General features: G+C 42.7%; 1 protein-coding gene across 4 annotated transcripts in view; it reads left to right on the top strand.

Moving 5' to 3' along the window:
• supt7l (SPT7 like, STAGA complex subunit gamma) overlaps positions 1 to 15,609 on the top strand; it is a 48,288-nt gene extending 32,679 nt beyond the window's left edge. For all 4 annotated transcript variants that reach the window (XM_070885718.1, XM_070885719.1, XM_070885716.1 and 1 more), the window contains 2 exons: positions 5,800 to 6,040; positions 12,554 to 15,609. In XM_070885718.1, coding sequence (XP_070741819.1) covers positions 5,800 to 6,040; positions 12,554 to 12,822 — 510 coding nt within the window. In that variant the 3' untranslated portion in view covers positions 12,823 to 15,609. The remainder of the gene's footprint in view (positions 1 to 5,799; positions 6,041 to 12,553) is intronic.
• The last annotated feature ends 1,670 nt before the right edge of the window (positions 15,610 to 17,279 follow it).

Here is a 17,279-nt window from a genome sequence, read left to right as displayed (position 1 = left end):
CACACCTGGAATACTACGTGCACTTTTGGTTTCCATATTTAAGAAAGGATATACTTGCTTTGGAGGTCATTCAGAGAAGGTTCACTAGATTGATTTCGGAGATGAGGTGGCTGACTTATAAGGAAAGGTTGAGTTGGTTGGGCCTCTACTCATTGGAATTCAGAAGAATGAGAGGTGATCTTATCGAAACATATAAGATTATATGGGGGTTTGACAAGGTGGATGCAGAGAGGATGTTTCTACTGATGGGGGAGACTAGAACTAGAGGGTATAATCTTAGAATAAGGGATCGCCCATTTAAAACTGGGTTGAGGAGAAATTTCTTCTCTCAGAGGGTTGTAAATCTGTGGAATTCGCTGCCTCAGAGAGCTGTGGAAGCTGGGTCATTGAATAAATTTAAGACAGAGATAGACAGTTTCTTAAACAATAAGGGGTTATGGAGAGCGGGCGGGAAAGTGGAGCAGAGTCCATGATCAGATCAGCCATGATCTTATTAAATGGCGGAGCAGGCTCGAGGGGCCGTATTGCCTACTCCTGCTCCTATTTCTTATGTTCTTATTATCTTCTAACGCAACTCCACTTGTCTGCACTTTCCACATATCCCTTGATTCCCTTAATATCCAAAAATCTAGCGATCTCTATCTTGAATATGCTCAACAACAGCCCTCTGGGGTAGAGAATTCCAAAGATTCACCACCCTCTGAGTGAAGAAATGTCTCCTCATCTCAGTCCTAAATGGCCAACCCTTTATTCTGAGACTGTGACTCCTGGTTCTAGACTCCCCAGCCAGGGGAAACATCCCCCCTGCATCTACCCTGTCAAGCCCTGTAAGAATGTTGTATGTTTCAATGAGATCACCTCTCATTCTTCTAAACTCTAGAGAATGTAGGCCTAGTCTGCTCAATCTCTCCTCATAGGACTTTCCCCCACCCCTCCATCCCCCATCCCAGGAATCAGTCTGGTGAACCTTTGTTGCATTCCCTCTATGGCACGTATCTTCTTCCTTTGGTAAGGAGACCAAAACTGTACACAATACTCCAGGTGTGGTCTAACAGTAGCTACACTGTTGGACAGAATATAAATCAAGAAATAAAGGAGGCTTATAAGAAAGGTACAGCAATAATCATGGGCGATTTTAATTTTCATATTGATTGGACAAATCAAATCAGCCAAGGTAGCCTTGAGGAAGAGTTCATAGAGTGTATCTGGAATGGTTTCCTTGAACAGTACATTGTGGAAACAACCAGGGAGCAGGCTATATTAGACCTGGTACTGTGTAATGAAACAGGATTAATAAATGATCTCATAGTAAAGGATCCTCCAGGAAAGAGTGATCATAGCATGGTTGAATTTCAAATTCAGTTGGGCGGTGAGAAAGTTAGGTCTCAAATTAGTGTCCTAAGCTTAAATAAAGGCAATTACAAAGGTATGAAGGCAGAGTTGGCTAAAGTGGAATGGGAAAACAGATTAAAGTGCAAGACAGTTGATAAGCAGTGGCAGACATTTAAGGAGATATTTCATAACTCTCAACAAAAATATATTCGAGTGAGCAGAAAAGACTTTAAGAGAAGGGAGAACCATCAGTGGCTAACTAAAGAAGTAAAAGATGGAATCAAATTGAAAACAATGGCATACAATGTTGCCAAGATTAGTGGGAGGCCAGAGGAAATTTTGAAAAACCAGCAAAGGATGACTAAAAAAAAATAAAGAGAAGATGGATTATGAGAGTAAAATGACAAAAAAAAAATAAAGAGAAGATGGATTATGAGAGTAAACTTAGCAAGAAATAGAAAAACAGACAGCAAGAGCTTCTCCAGGTATTATCAAAAGGAAGAGAGTAGCTAAAGTAAACGTTGGTCAATTAGCAGAATGAGAGGGGATCTTATTGAAACATATAAGGGAGTCAAGGGTTATAGGGAGTGGGCAGGGAAGTGGAACTCAGCCCAAGATCAGATCAACCGATCTTATTAAATGGCGGAACAGACTCAAGAGGACAAACGGCCCACTGCTGCTCCTATTTCTTATGTTCTCCAGGGCCCTATATAAGTGCAGTAAAAGGTCTCTACTCTAATACTCAAATCCAATTGCAATAAAGGCCAACATACCATTTGCTTTCTTAGTTAAGATGCAGGTACAGCAAGCAATTTTCAGTGATTCGTGTACAAGGGCAGCCAGGTCTCTCTGAACACCAGCATTTCCAAATCTCTCACCATTTACAAAACATAGAAACATAGAAAATAGGTGCAGGAGTATGCCATTGGGCCCTTCGAGCCTGCACCACCATTCAATATGATCATGGCTAATCATTCACCTCAGTACCCCTTGCCTGCTTTTTCTCCATACCCTTTGATCCCTTTAGCCGTAAGGGCCATATCTAACTCCCTCTTGAATATATCCAACGAACTGGCCTCAACAACTCTCTGCGGTAGGGAATTCCATAGGTTAATAACTCTCTGAGTGAAGAAGTTTCTCCTCATCTCAGTCCTAAATGGCTTCCCCTTTATCCTAAGACTGTGTCCCCTGGTTCTGGACTTCCCCAACATCGGGAACATTCTTCCTGCATCTAACCTGTCCAGTCCCATCAGAATTTTATATGTTTCTATGAGATCCCCTCTCATCCTTCTCAACTCCAGTGAATACAGGCCCAGTCGATCCAGTCTCTCCTCATATGTCAGTCCTCCCATCCCGGGAATCAGTCTGGTGAACCTTCATTGCACTCCCTCAATAGCAAGAACGTCCTTAGATTAGGAGACCAAAACTGAACACAATATTCCAGGGGTGTGACCCTGTACAACTACAGTAAGACTTCCCTGCTCCTATACTCAAATCCCCTAGCTATGAAAGCCAACATACCATTTGCTGCCTTCACCGCCTGCTTTACCTGCATGCCAACTTTCAATGACTGATGTACTATGACACCCAGGTCTCGTTGCACCTCCCCTTTTCCTAATCTGCCGCCATTCACATAATATTCTGCCTTTGTGTTTTTGCCACCAAAGTGGATAACCTTACATTTATCCATATTTTACTGCATCTGCCATGCATTTGCCTACTCACCTAACCTGTCCAAGTCACCCTGCAGCCTCTTAGCATCCTCCTCACAGCTCACACCGCCACCCAGCTTAGTGTCATCTGCAAACTTGGAGATATTACACTCAATTCTTTCATCTAAATCATTGATGTATATTGTAAATAGCTAGGGTCCCAGCACTGAGCCCTGCGGCACCCCACTAGTCACTGCCTGCCATTCTGAAAAGGACCCGTTTATCCCGACTCTCTGCTTCCTGTCTGCCAACCAGTTCTCTATCCACGTCAGTACATTACCCCCAATAGCATGTGCTTTGATTTTGCACACCAATCTCTTGTGTGGGACCTTTGGAAAGTCCAAATACACCATGTCCACTGGTTCTCCCTTGTCCACTCTACTAGTTACATCCTCAAAAAATTCTAGATTTGTCAAGCATGATTTCCCTTTCATAAGTCCATGCTGATTTGGACCGATCCTGTCACTGCTTTCCAAATGCGCTGCTATTTCATCTTTAATAATTGATTCCAACATTTTCCCCACTACTGATGTCAGGCTAACCGATCTATAATTACCCATTTTCTCCCTCCTTTCTTAAAAAGTGGTGTTATATTAGCTACCCTCCAGTCCATAGGAACTGATCCAGAGTCGATAGACTGTTGGAAAATGACCACCAATGCATTCACTATTTCTAGGCCACTTCCTTAAGTACTCTGGGATGCAGATTATCAGGCCCCGGGGATTTATCGGCCTTCAATCCCATCAATTTCCTTAACACAATTTCCCGCCTAATAAGGATTTCCTTCAGTTCCTCCTTCCCACTAGACCCACTGTTCCCGAGTACATTCAGAAGGTTATTCAGGTCTTCCTTCGTGAAGTCAGAACCAAAGTATTTGTTCAACTGCCATTTCTTTGTTCCCCATTATAAATTCACCTGAATTTTACTGCAAGGGACCTATGTTTGTCTTCACTAATCTTTTTCTTTTCACATATCTATAGAAGCTTTTGCAGTCAGTTTTTATGTTCCCAGCAAAATACTCTGCTTTTCTATTTTTCCTACCAAAGTGGATAACATCACATTTCTCCACATTTTATTCATTTACCAAATTCTTGCCCAGCCACTTAGCCTGTCTATATCCCCTTGAAGCCTCTTTGCATCCTCCTCACAACTTACATTCTCACCAGCTTTGTATCCTATTGCCTCCACCGCTCCTGTACAGGATGTATCCACCCTTCAGGATGTAGTTCAGACCTGGAATTTTAGGTCCTTCATTGGAACACATGTGAACTCATTCTCTTTTTGGCGTGGAAGCAAAGTCATCCTCGTTTTGAGGGACTGCCTATGATGATGATGACACACATATATTATAGAAATATAAATACCTATTATATTTAGTATTACATTGCAGCTTCTGACTCACAGTGAGCTATGCCACAATAGATCTAATATATATATATATATTTAAAGTTGAAGCCAAGGGCTGAGTGTGTTGCACTTTGGCCATTCACCTCTAGAGCTTGGAAATAAGGATTCCTGTAAAAGTCCATTACAGATCGATGTGATGAACATCTACTCTCTCTCAATGCCTGCAAGAGTCCTACTTGAAATGAGTTTGGGTGGTCTTAACCCAGTTCCTAGTGAGCCTGAGCCTACAGCATAAAAATGCTCCCAATCTGCTAATAGTTTCAACAAAATAGGCAATCTCATCTCTGAGAGGCTTCAAGTATTGCTTGGTGTAGAACATGGAATTACCATGGTCATTCAGTATTGGGTTATCTTCTGAAGCTGGGACATTGCTGGGTTAGAGTTATCGATCATCATTGGTCATGTTATACCCGGTGACAGATTAGTAAAAGGGGAGGTGCAACGAGACCTGGGTGTCATGGTACATCAGTCATTGAAAGTTGGCATGCAGGTACAGCAGGCAGTGAAGAAGGCAAATGGCATGTTGGCCTTCATAGCGAGAGGATTTGAGTAGAGGAGCAGGAAGGTCTTACTGCACTTGTACAGGGCCTTGGTGAGGCCTCACCTTGAATATTGTGTACAGTTTTGGTCTCCTAATCTGAGGAAGGACATTCTTGTTATTGAGGGAGTGCAGCGAAGGTTCACCAGACTGATTCCCAGGATGGCAGGACTGACATATGAAGAAAGACTGAATCGACTAGGCTTATATTCAATGGAATTTAGAAGAATAATAGGGGATCTCATAGAAACAGATAAAATTCTGATGGGATTGGACAGGTTAGATGGAGGAAGAATGTTCCCGATGTTGGGGAAGTCCAGAACTAGGGCTCACAGTCTAAGGATAAGGGGTAAACCATTTAGGACCGAGATGAGGAGAAACTTCTTCACTCAGAGAGTTTTGAGCATGTGGAATTCTCTACCACAGAAAGTTGTTGAGGCCAGTTCATTAGATATATTCAAAAGGGAGTTAGATGTGGCCCTTACGGCCAAAGGGATCAAGCGGTATGGAGAGAAAGCAGGAATGGGGTACTGAAGTGCATGATCAGCCATGATCATATTGAATGGTGATGCAGGCTCGAAGGGCCGAATGGCCGACTCCTGCACTTATGTTTCTATGACTGGTTGATAAAATTGCCGTACTTGTTCCATTTTCCAGCATTGATGCGGACAACATGAAAAAGACACATCTTCTGCATTAATATTGTCCCTCCAGAAGTCAATACATCTCTGTGGGCAAGACACAATGCTCCCATGCCCAACTACTGACTCTGTCTGATTTTCATATGTACTGTATACATCTTGCCTACAGGTGAGCAAGCAGCTGGCTGAAGAGTATGAAAAGCTGGTTAGTCCAGAGAAGACCTCTACCGAGGACACTAAACCATTGAAGATAAAGGAGGAACCCATCAGTGACATTGCTTTCCCCATCAATGAAGAGAATGAGTCAGATCTGTCCGCAAATGAGCAGACCTTGCAGCTGGGGGTTCTGGCACAGGCTCACGAACGTTTTACTGCTGCGCTAGAGGTTGATGCATCTCCTCAGACATCAGGTGAGGGCACATTTAAATTCTACCATACTTCTTTATGAGGTTACCAGTCGATGTACAGTAAAACTTGTGAATTGCAGACACTATGGGGACTGGCATCAGCTGTCCTATTTTTGCAGGTGGCCTTATTCTCAAAATGCTGGTTGTGCATACTGTGTAAATAAAAAAACTCAGCATCCAGAGCGGCAGAGAACCCGCTCTATCCCCGGGCTAGAGCCATGCAAGCATTCATTCCCTTGGATAGAGCGGTTTCTCTGCTGCTATGGATGCTGGTTAAAAAGCTCACCATTCCACAAAAGCTGTTACTTTCACAAAACCCGCTTCTGCCTTGTCTCTCCAGTGGTGTTTAGCCAGAAGGCTTCCTCTGGACTTGTATCAATGCCTGACAACTCCAGTTCTCTCCCTTGAGGGTATTCTCGCATCTGGAGAGAGCACTACATTGAGTTGCTGCCTGAACCAACAAGCTATAAAAGAATGAAAGGAAAGAAGTTTAATTTATATATTGCCTTTCACTTGCATTTATATAGTGCCTTTTATATCCGGAGGAAATCCTAATGCACTCACTGGCAATGAATTACTTTGAAGTCTAGTTACTATTGTTTTGTAGGCAAATGTGACACGGCAATTTGCGCGCACACAACAGGGTCCCACACACAATAATGAGCTGAATCACTAGTTACTCTGTTTTAGTAAGGTTGGTTGAGGGATGAATTTTGGCCAATACACTGAAAGTACCATGGGATTGTTTACGTCCACTGAACAGACAGACTGGGTTTAATGTCTCATCTGAAAGATGGCATGTTTGACAATGCAACACCCCTTTTGTACTCCACTCATGTATCAGCCTAGTTTATATCCTCAAGTACAACAATAGTGCTTGAACCCACAACCTTTTTGAATCCGATGCCAGGGTGCTACCAATGATCAAAGTAGGCATTATTATAGAACTAGCTCATCAGCGTGGAAAAACCCAGAGCAGCAAAATTGCACAGATAGAAGACTTTAATGAACCAGCTCGGTTGGAGGAAGTGGACTCCATACTACATCCCCATGCTAACGGTAGGGCCAGAGATGGAGGCAGTATTCATGCTGAATACCTAAATGCTGCTGTAATTGGAGCGAGACAATGACAATAATCTTGGAGTTCAATGCCAAACACCATGACTTGCTTTAGAACTGCCCTTCTGTAGCTGGTGAATAAGGTTTTCTTTGTGTCACACAGACACTTAATATTCCAGGGCTTAGTTGTGGGATTTCACAATCCTCATAGGACTGAAAAATATTGCTGATATCATTAGTGCTTCAAGTGGTTCTTTTGTCATCATGGCACATATATCCTGTGGAGTAATCATAAGAACGTAAGAATTAGGAGCAGGAGAGGGCCATTCGGCCCCTCGAGCCTGCTCCGCCATTCAATAAAATCATGGCTGATTGCAGGAAAGTTGAGTTGAGGTAGACAATCATCATCAAACGCAGTCCCTCAGAATCGAGGAAGACTTGTTCCACTCTCAAAATGAGTCCTTAGGTGGCTGAACAGTCCAATACGAGAACCACAGTCTCTGTCACAGGTGGGACAGACAGTCGTTGAGGGAAAGGGTGGGTGGGACTGGTTTGCCACTCGCTCTTTCCGCTGCCTGCGCTTGGTTTCTGCATGCTCTTGCCGATGAGACTTGAGGTGCTCGCTGCCCTCCCGGATACACTTCCTCCACTTAGGGCTGTCTTGTGCCAAGGACTCCCAAGTGTCATTGGGAATGTTGCACTTTATCGGGGAGGCTTTGAGGGTGTCCTTGTAATGTTTCTTCTGCCCACCTTTGGCAATCCTCAGTATATTACCTCTAACCCCATGAGCCCTACTTTTGTTTACTAGCCTCTTGTGTGGCATCTTATCGAATGCCTTCTAAACATCGAAATACACCACATCTACTGGTTCCCCTTTATCAAGTCTACCAAAGAGAGCACCAACGGAGCAGGCCGGGTAGCGGAAGGAGCAGCGTGACGGCATACCACTCCAGGGAGCAGCTGGAGCAGGAGAGCAACGGCAGTGAAAAGGGATGTCACCAAAGTCCAGGTCGGTGATTGGAGCGTGGGCAGGTACAGCAGAAGCGGCGAGGTCGGGGTGAAGGAGCGGCGAGAGACTGTAGCGGAACGTGACCGGGGCCAGGAGAGGCCGAGTTCAGGGCCCAGAAGAGACGAGCGCCCAGGGGCAGCATGGGCCAGCCCACACTGCGACATGTGTGCGCATTAGGTTCGTGCAGCAGAACTGGTCTCCAGTCGTCTTGGTTAATCCTTGCTACTGGACCAAGACCTAGTTCTGTCGAGCCCGTGTGGTGGCTGGTGAGCAATGGTCACCACACATTAAAAAAGTCCACGCACAGGCATCTTCCACCCTTCAAGATTTAGTTCGGACCTGGAATTTTAGGTCCTTCACTGAAACACCTGTGAACTTTTTGACGTGGAAGCAAGTCATCCTCGATTCGAGGGACTGCTTATGATGATGATGACTTATCAATTCTACTAGTTGCAACCTCAAAAAACTCTTAATAGATTTGTCAAACATGATTTCCCTTTCATAAATCCGTGTTAACTCTGCCTAATCCTATTATTTTCTAAGTGCCGTGTTACCACATCCTTAATAATAGATTCTAGCATTTCCCTTATTACTGATGTCAGGCTAACTAGTCTGTAGTTCCCCGTTTATTCTCTCCCTCCTTTTTTAAATAGTGGGGTTACATTAGCTACCTTCCAATCTGCGGGAACCATTCTACAATCTATGGAATTTTGGAAAATGACAACCAATGCATCCACTATCTCTATAGTCACCTCTTTCAAAACCCTAGGATGTAGGCCATTAGGTCCAGGGGATTTATTGGCTTTCAGTCCCATTAATTTCTCCAGTACTATTTTTTTTACTGATACTAATTTCTTTTAGTTCCTCATTCTCACTAGACCCCTGATACTCCACTATTTCCGGGAGGTTTTTTGTGTCTTTCGTGTATTAATTCTTTAAGTGCTAGCCTTTGTTTGTCTACCGTTGTACCTTTTTAATGCAGTTTCCCAATCTATCTTAACCAACTCGCCCCTCATACCTACGTAGTTTGCTTTGTTTAGATTTAAGAACCTAGTTTCGGATTTAACTAAATAATTTTCAACCTCAATATAAAATTCTATCATATTATGGTCACTCTTCCCTAAAGGCCCCTTTTCTACAAGGTTATTAATTAACCTTTTCTCATTGCACAATAGTAGATCTAAAATAGCCTGTTCTCTAGTTGGTTCTTCAATATACTGATCTAGAAAATCATCTTGTATACATTCCATGAATTCGTCCTCCACATTATTACTGAATATTTGGTTTGCCCAGTCTATATGTAGATGACTATATTACTGACCCGTGTTATATGCACCTCGGGTAATTTCCTGGTTTATATTGTGCTCGACATTACCACTACTGGTGGGGGTCTATAAACAACTTGTTTTCTGCCTTGTGCTGTTTCTTAGCTCCACACAAACTGATTCTACTTCTTGATTTTCCGAGCTAAGATCCTTTCTCTCTACTGTCTTTATCCCATCCTTTATTATCAGGGCTATTTCCATTTTGCCTATCTCTTCTAAAAGTTAAGCATCCAGGAATATTTAGTTCCCAACCTTGGTCACTTTGCAATCACGTCTCCGTAATGGCTGTTAGATCAAACCTATTCATTTGTAATTCATCTATTTTGTTGCGAATGCTTCACGCATTCAGATATAGTGCCTTTAGCTTTGACCTTTTTCTATTTTTCCTTGATGTCACCTTGGTCAGTGATGCCCTTTGTTACTCTCTCTGACCCTTCCTGACCCACTCTGCTTATTTTTATCCAAAACTCTGCTCTGCTCTAGAGCCTTGACATTTCTCTTGCTACTTTTAAATTTACTCTTTCTTGAATCCTCCCACCTCCCCTTCATTAGTTTAAAGCCCTGTCTACTGCTCTAGTTATTCAATTCGCCAGTACACTGGTTCCAGCCCAGTTCAAGTGGAGCCCGTCCCAACGGAACAACTCCCTCTTTCCCCAGTACTGGTGCCATGCCCCATGAAGCAAAACCCCTGCCTCCTACACCACTCTTTGAACCTTCTAATCTGCTTATCCCTATACCAATTGGTGCGTGGCTCAGGTAACAATCCAGCGATTATTACCTTTGAGGTTCTGATTTTTAATTTGGACCCCAACTCCTCAAACTCTTTCAGCAGAACTTCATTCCTAGTTCTACCTATGTCGTTGGTTCCTACGTAGACCACGACAACTGGATCTTCCTCTTCCCACTCCAAGTTCTTCTCCAGCCGCGGGATGTCTTTAATCCTGGCACCTGGCAGGCAACACAACCTTCGGAACTCCCAGTTGCAACTGCAGAGAACTGTATTTATCCCTCTGACTGTACTGTCCCTTACCACAACTAAATTCCTAAATTCCCTTTCACTTCCCCCATTTGAATGGCCCCCTGCACCATGGTCAGCCTGCTCATCCATCCTGAAGGCGTTTCCCTCATCCACACAGGCAGCAAAAACTTCATATCTGTTGGATAAGGGCAAAGGTCGAGGCTCCTCCAGCACTGCACGTGATGTCCCCTTACCTGTCTGAGTTGCAGTCACACCCACCTATCCCTGACCACTAACCAGACCTGTACCATTACCTAACCTAAGGGGTGTGACTGCCTCCTGGATGAAAGCGTCCAGGTAACTCTCCCCCCTCCCTGATGCATCGCAATGTCTGCAGCTCGTACTCCAGCTCAACAACTCAAGTTGCAGACACATACTGCAGATATAGTTGCTCGGGATCGCGATGCTCTCCGCCAACTCCCACATGCTGCAGTTACGACACATCACCTGCCCTGCCATCTTCATTAATGAATTAAAGCTTTTATTCAGTCAATATTTTAGTTTTATTTATTTTATGTTATTAATTTAATAAGTTTCTCCGCTCTTAAATTAAACCCTTTCCCTAACTTAGAGAGCAAATAAAATCTGGAGGGAATTTCACGTTTGTGAGAATATGTAGAGCTGATGTTAGCTTTCTTACCGATCGCGGCATGTGGTAAGACTCACTAACCCACTTATACTGCTTTCATTGATATTTGTAAGGTTTTCGATATAGCACCTCATAACCCTCTGGAAGCAATGGTAGTATATGGCCAATTGTTAGATTTAATCAGCGATGTGTACTGGAGCTCCAAGATTTGTGCTCTGGCAGATGACTCACTGCACCTAACCCACTCTAAAGAGGAGTGAGAAAATGCCCGCTATCACCTACCCTTGTCTTAATCAATGATGGCAGCGTAAGGGATGGCTTTGACTGTCTATTCTAGCATCTCTGAAAGTTTTGTGGTGCTCCTTTACCCATATTTTGTTGGCAGACTCACCTGGCAATCAAATACACTCTAAACCATCTTCAACAAAGGGCTGGCCAGTGGGATATGCCAATGGATGCTGAAGTTCAGTATTATGGCTTTGCACCACTCAGGAGGGAATCTCAAAGGTATCAATTGGAAGTTACAAATTAGAAATAATAGGTTCTGAGTTTGGACAAATGGGAAATTGCATGATAAACTTCCGATTACCTGCAGGCACCATGCAGAAACCGAACTTGTCCTGATAGGGAGGGAAAGGATAATTAGAGTCCGTGTCACTCTGGGACACTCAATTGCTTCCCACCAGCAGCTTGTACAGCAGTATTGGTAGGAGCAGATCGCCAGTGCAGGGAGACTGCCAAAGAGAAAATAGCAGTTCAGCTCTTCCTCCTAAGTCACCGATTTGCTTTTGAAATAAAAGCAAGAGGAGGCAGATGGGTCAGTGTTTTGGGTTGAAACTTCTGATGAACTCGCCAAAACATTATCTATTGATCTGTCAGATGCAGACTGGCATAAGGGTCCTTTCAGCAGCATCCTATTTTTATTTCAGATTTTCAACAGTTTATTTTTTCCTTCTGTCTGAAGTCCAGAAGAATGGGGCTAAGTAGAAACACCATCTCAAAATGTTCTGGCTGCACAAAATAGGAGCTTTGGTAAACAATGAAGAGGGCTAAAAGTCTTTAGGAAGACACAGACAAGTGAGCAGAATGGGCATACAGGTGGTAGATGCAATTTAATGTGGACAACAATACCACCTTGCATTTATATAGCTCCTTTACCTTAGAAAAACATGGCAACTTTGAAATAAACAGTGGGGAAGGAAAAGAGACAAAGACTGGGCCTATACATTTAATGGAAAGACACTGAGGGCGTGGATGAACGGAGAGACCGAAGGGTTCAAATACAAAATTCCCTGAAATTGCGAGTGCAGGTAATTAAAGCCATAAGGCCAATAAAATATTATGTTTTATAAATGGGGGCATAGAGTCCAAGAAAGTGGTCGACCACCTCAGAGCAACTAGGGATGGGCAGTAAATGTCAGCCTTGCCATCATCGGCCGCATCCCATCATCGCTTACATCCCGAGAATTAATTTTTAAAAGGCAGTCACTGTGTTTTGCTTTTTTGTTTCCTTCAGGCCCTGAGGTAAGCAGCTCTCCTCTGTGGAACCTAACTCAAGTTAAAATGGAGCCTCAGGAGAATGAAGAAGGCAATGGAGCTCCTCCTGGTGTGTTGGGCAACGATGTTTTTGAAGAACCAATGTCTGCCATGAGTGACTCTGGCATTCCACAAACCCCTAACACCGCCGGCTCCGATGGCAGCTACATATCCCACTCACCTGACAGCCTGATCGCCTCTTCTCCGGTTTTCAATCAACGACCGAAGAAAAAGATGAGGAAGGTGTGATTATTCATTGACTGTGCAAAAGTTTCTCTCTTGTTTCTTTCTGATGCTTATTTGAAACCGTTCCTTACCATAATAATGATGCTAACTTGAAATATATTTTCATCAAAACTGAAATGTAACTCAGAATTATTGTTTATTTGGCCATCGGTTATAATGTTGGGGGACAGAATCAAAACATAAAAAAAAAATGCTTCAACCAACCTGAAGTTCCTTCTAGTTAATTGTATTTGTGCCGCAGAGGAGGACCGAATGGGAAAGAGAAACTAGACTTTGAGGGAACTGGGTGGCTGTATGGATGGAACACTTTTTTCACCTATGGGACCCGAGTTTGAATTCAGCTCAGAATGATGAAGGGTTTTTAGTAAGGAAGAGCGACTTGTGTTTATATACCGTGTTATCCCATCACTGAGAAACCATTCACCTATTGTATCACTTGTTACGTAGGCAAACGTGACTGCCATTTTGGGCACAATTGACAGTCAGATGCAGCGCTAGTTAATCTGTCTGAATTAAATGAGTTTGGGCTGTGTTGACAAGTTTCCTAAATGGGCAGGAATTCATGGCGCAAGATTCCTCGAGTGCTGCATAATTAACGCTGAAAGGTTAATTAGTGCATTTGCCATCCCATTCCAGTGAAATTTCTTTGTGCATCGTATTAACACATTTAAAGTAAGCCATGTCCTTGCCAGCATGTGTTCCTCAATCAACACTACTCAAACAGATTAATTGGTCATTCATGTGCATAGCAGGACCCCACAAACAGCAATGACCATATGGCTGCTGTGTTGATCTGCATAGCAAAGCTTGTGTACTAAGCACTTTGAGACGTGATCAGAAGCTTCAGGGTAGATTCAATGATCCCACCTTCCCAGCGGGGAGCCGCACTCCAAGGTAACCTGAGTAAGAATAAATGCTGCAGTCTTGTAGCTTTATCACCGACCGGGCACGCAGGCTCAGTGAGTTTACCTATGCTACAAATATATCTTGTGTAAATGAGGCAGATCAGTTTGGGTTGAATACTTGTTTTGGGCCAGAATGTCTTTTTTTTTAAATGTAGAGTGTGTGAAAGTTTCTAAAGACACCAAAAGTCTTGCTTTTTTAAATGGAGCTCCACTTTCCCACTTTCATCTCTCCAGTGGAGGCAGTTAGCTAAGTGATAAAGGCTTTCAGTGCCAAAATCAAGCCATGATCCCACGTCCTCTCCTTATCCCATTTGGAATTAGAGTTGGCAAAAAGGTGTTGATCTCCTCACTTTGAATTGATGCCAGATTGGTTGCTAATGCAAGCCAATTGTGGGAATCTAAAAATCCAGTACTGAATGTACTGGCAACCTTAAAGACCAAAGTGGTAGCTTATTATATCATGCCTTACATATAGACTGTCCAATCCGAGTGAGTGGTGAGGAGGAGGTGCAAACAGTTGAAGAGGAGATTGAGTCCTGCTGGAAGAAACGTGACTATTAGCTTTTTAATTGAATTCCTAATCCAACTGGTGCTGCCATTGTGGCGTTCTGTGCGCGACCATCGTTGTCTCCGCAGTGCATTAATAGGCACAACAGCCTTTTACTTTTTATCATTTTGTCGTCTTCCCTTTGTAATTGTTGAACTTCTAAGCAGAGTGTTTGGACAAATGCAGGCTGTTGGCATAAAGCCTCGCCGGTTGCGAACACAAATTGGATGCTCGGGCCTGCATTTTTCTGACCATGAACTTTGTGTGTGACCAGTCATCAGAACTGGTATTTTCTGGCTACAAAGGTCAAGAGTTTAGATCGACTGCAAGCATTTGCAATTTTCTTTTCTTTTAACTGTAATGTAAAGCATTAATTAGTCCAGCAATTAAGGAAAGTTTTCGAACAGTTTGTAGCATTCTCTAATGGTTGGAATTATGATCAGCTAACTCATCACAAAGCTAAAGAAGCTTAAGAAATTATCCAGATCAAAAGCTCATAATGCAGCCTTTTGAAGATCTGGAAGGAAGTCTGGGTTTGGAGCACGGCTTTTTTTAAAAAACAGAACATGTTGGAAATGCACAGCAGGTTTGTTAACCTGTCTTCACTTTTCAGATGATAAAGTTTCAGTGAGGGTCTGTCTGTACCTGAAATGTCAACCAACTGACAGAAGTGCTGAACAATTCTGGCATTTGTTTTTTTTAATATAACTGTTTATCCCTACTATTTGAACCCCAGTCCACCATTGGTGTCTGCCAATCATTGATAAAGTGCAGTGCCAATGTCTGGGGAAGCTAAGCTAACAGAGGTCTTCTTTCAAGCTCCGTAGGAAAGCGGCGAAGCTCTGTAAAAATAGGCACGTGCTGTCTTTTATTCTCTCGGTGAATAAAGTGAGACATTTCAAATTTATTCTTTTTGAGCACTGCAAGCAACCATGTTGTGAAGCTGTCACTTTTATATTTCCTTGGTTGAGCAACTACAATGGATTCATAACTTCATTACGTCAAGTAACAGGAGTTGACTTCTTTGTTCCTCAAACATTAAGATGTTGTTGTAGTAGGCTCACAAATTCTCAACTAATCAAAGAGGCCTAAATAGTACAGAGGTTAAGGCAATCAGATCACAACAAAGGCAAAGGCTTGCAAAAAACATCCTGGCCCATTATCTTCCCACGAATCTGCTCTCATCTGCAGCACTGGTTGGACTAATTTGATTTGATGTGTATTGAGAAGGGGATTTGAAAGGGGTGGCTGCTGACTGCGTAGACAAGAAGTGTGTTTTGTTTATGCAATGTTTTTGACATGAATAAGTGTATTAAAGTTAAGGAAAATTTTGATTAATCATTGTGAAGAGGACTTCCTTTTTTTGTTTAGAGGTGTTGCAGTTCAAATCAACAACGTACATTTATATGGCACCTTCAACCGAAAAACATTCCAAGGCGCTTCGCAGATGCACAAGTGAATTGAATGCTGAACCAAAGAAGGATAAATTAGGAGGTGTGACCAAAAGATTGGTCATATAGCCGAGTGTTAAAGGTGGATAAGGATCTGTGTCCAGGTGGCACTCATCATCATCATAGGCAGTCCCTCGGAATCGAGGAAGACTTGCACCCACTCCTGAAGTGAATTCTTTGGTGGCTGAACAGTCCAATATGAGAGTCACAGACTTTGTCACAGGTGGGACAGATAGTCATTGGTTTGCCGCATGCTCCTTCCGCTGCCTGCGCTTGATTTCTCCACTAGACCCTTTTCAGCAGCACTGAATCAAAGACAACTGCATCTCTTATAATTACATTAGATCAAACAATTATTCATCAACATTGAATTGAAAGGCATCATTTGACAAAGGCAAAAATGTTTCTAATTGCATATAAATGGGTCTGGTTAACTCACCCCTTGCAACCCATTGTGCTGGTTGTAGAAACTCACTTGTAGCAACTCCCTTGCAGTCGTTCCTGAACTGGCTGCTTTCTGTTGAAATATGCTTTGTGTGACCTTTGTTTCATGCAATACAGAAAATAAGTTAAAAATACAACACTGGCAGAAAATACATTTTTGTCACCACTATCCTCCACACTTGAATAACTGCACAGTCTTTTAAGTGTTTGCCGCTGTTCATGTGAACAACAGGGTGTTTTGAGTCCTGAATTTCAAAATAAATACAGCTGGCATATCCCTTGAACATATATTAGGAAACTTAAATAAAAACAGAAAATGCTGGAAATCTCAGCGGGCCTGACCCACTGAGATTTCCAGCATTTTCTGTTTTTATTCCCGATTCCAGCATCCGCAGTATTTTACTTTTATATTAGGAAACTTAAAGATTCACTTGTCTTTCCTGCCTCCGACCTTTCACACTCTCAGTTTTCTACTTAGCTGTATCTCCTGCACATCAGCTACATGTTTTTGCGTTCAGAGTTGCTTCCGATGTTTTACACGCAAAATAAATCATCAGGGAGATTTCTTACAGCAAGACATTTTCGATGATTCCATGGTAGGGTTTATAAACTGGTTGCTTAGTGAATGGCCAGTCTTGCTGCGGGCACAGGTGCACGATGGGATCTGTAGCCTGTTACCTTGCGATCTTTAGTTGATTGATAGGTCTGTGAGCCTGCATGAATTCAAGGGTCAGGATTCTCACGTCGGCACAGTGAGCTGACGGAGAATGTTGTTACATTTATTTCAAACAGAAAATGTTACTGGTACGTTTCATTCTTTCCTTGCAAATTTTATAATTATTTCCACTTTTATTGTGTTACAAACTTTATTTCCAATGTGACCAATAAAACTGGGTTAGATGCAAGATCTTTGTATGGTGTTTGGGAAGATAATGGAATCCTTACTCAGCTGGACTAGATTTCAAAAAGGAAGGCCATGCTTGACCATTGATTTTTTTTGAAGAAGATTAGAGTAATGTAGTAGATGCAGTATATTTGGATTTTCAAAAGGACTTTAGATAAGGTATGGCATAATAGACTAAGGTGGCATCAGGGGATAGATAAGTAGCAGAA

Source organism: Pristiophorus japonicus, chromosome 7, assembly GCF_044704955.1.
Source record: "Pristiophorus japonicus isolate sPriJap1 chromosome 7, sPriJap1.hap1, whole genome shotgun sequence".
In the NCBI taxonomy this organism is placed as follows: Eukaryota; Metazoa; Chordata; class Chondrichthyes; family Pristiophoridae; genus Pristiophorus; species Pristiophorus japonicus.
Note: the sequence above shows the minus strand (reverse complement) of the source record. Positions and strands in the feature narration are given on the sequence as shown.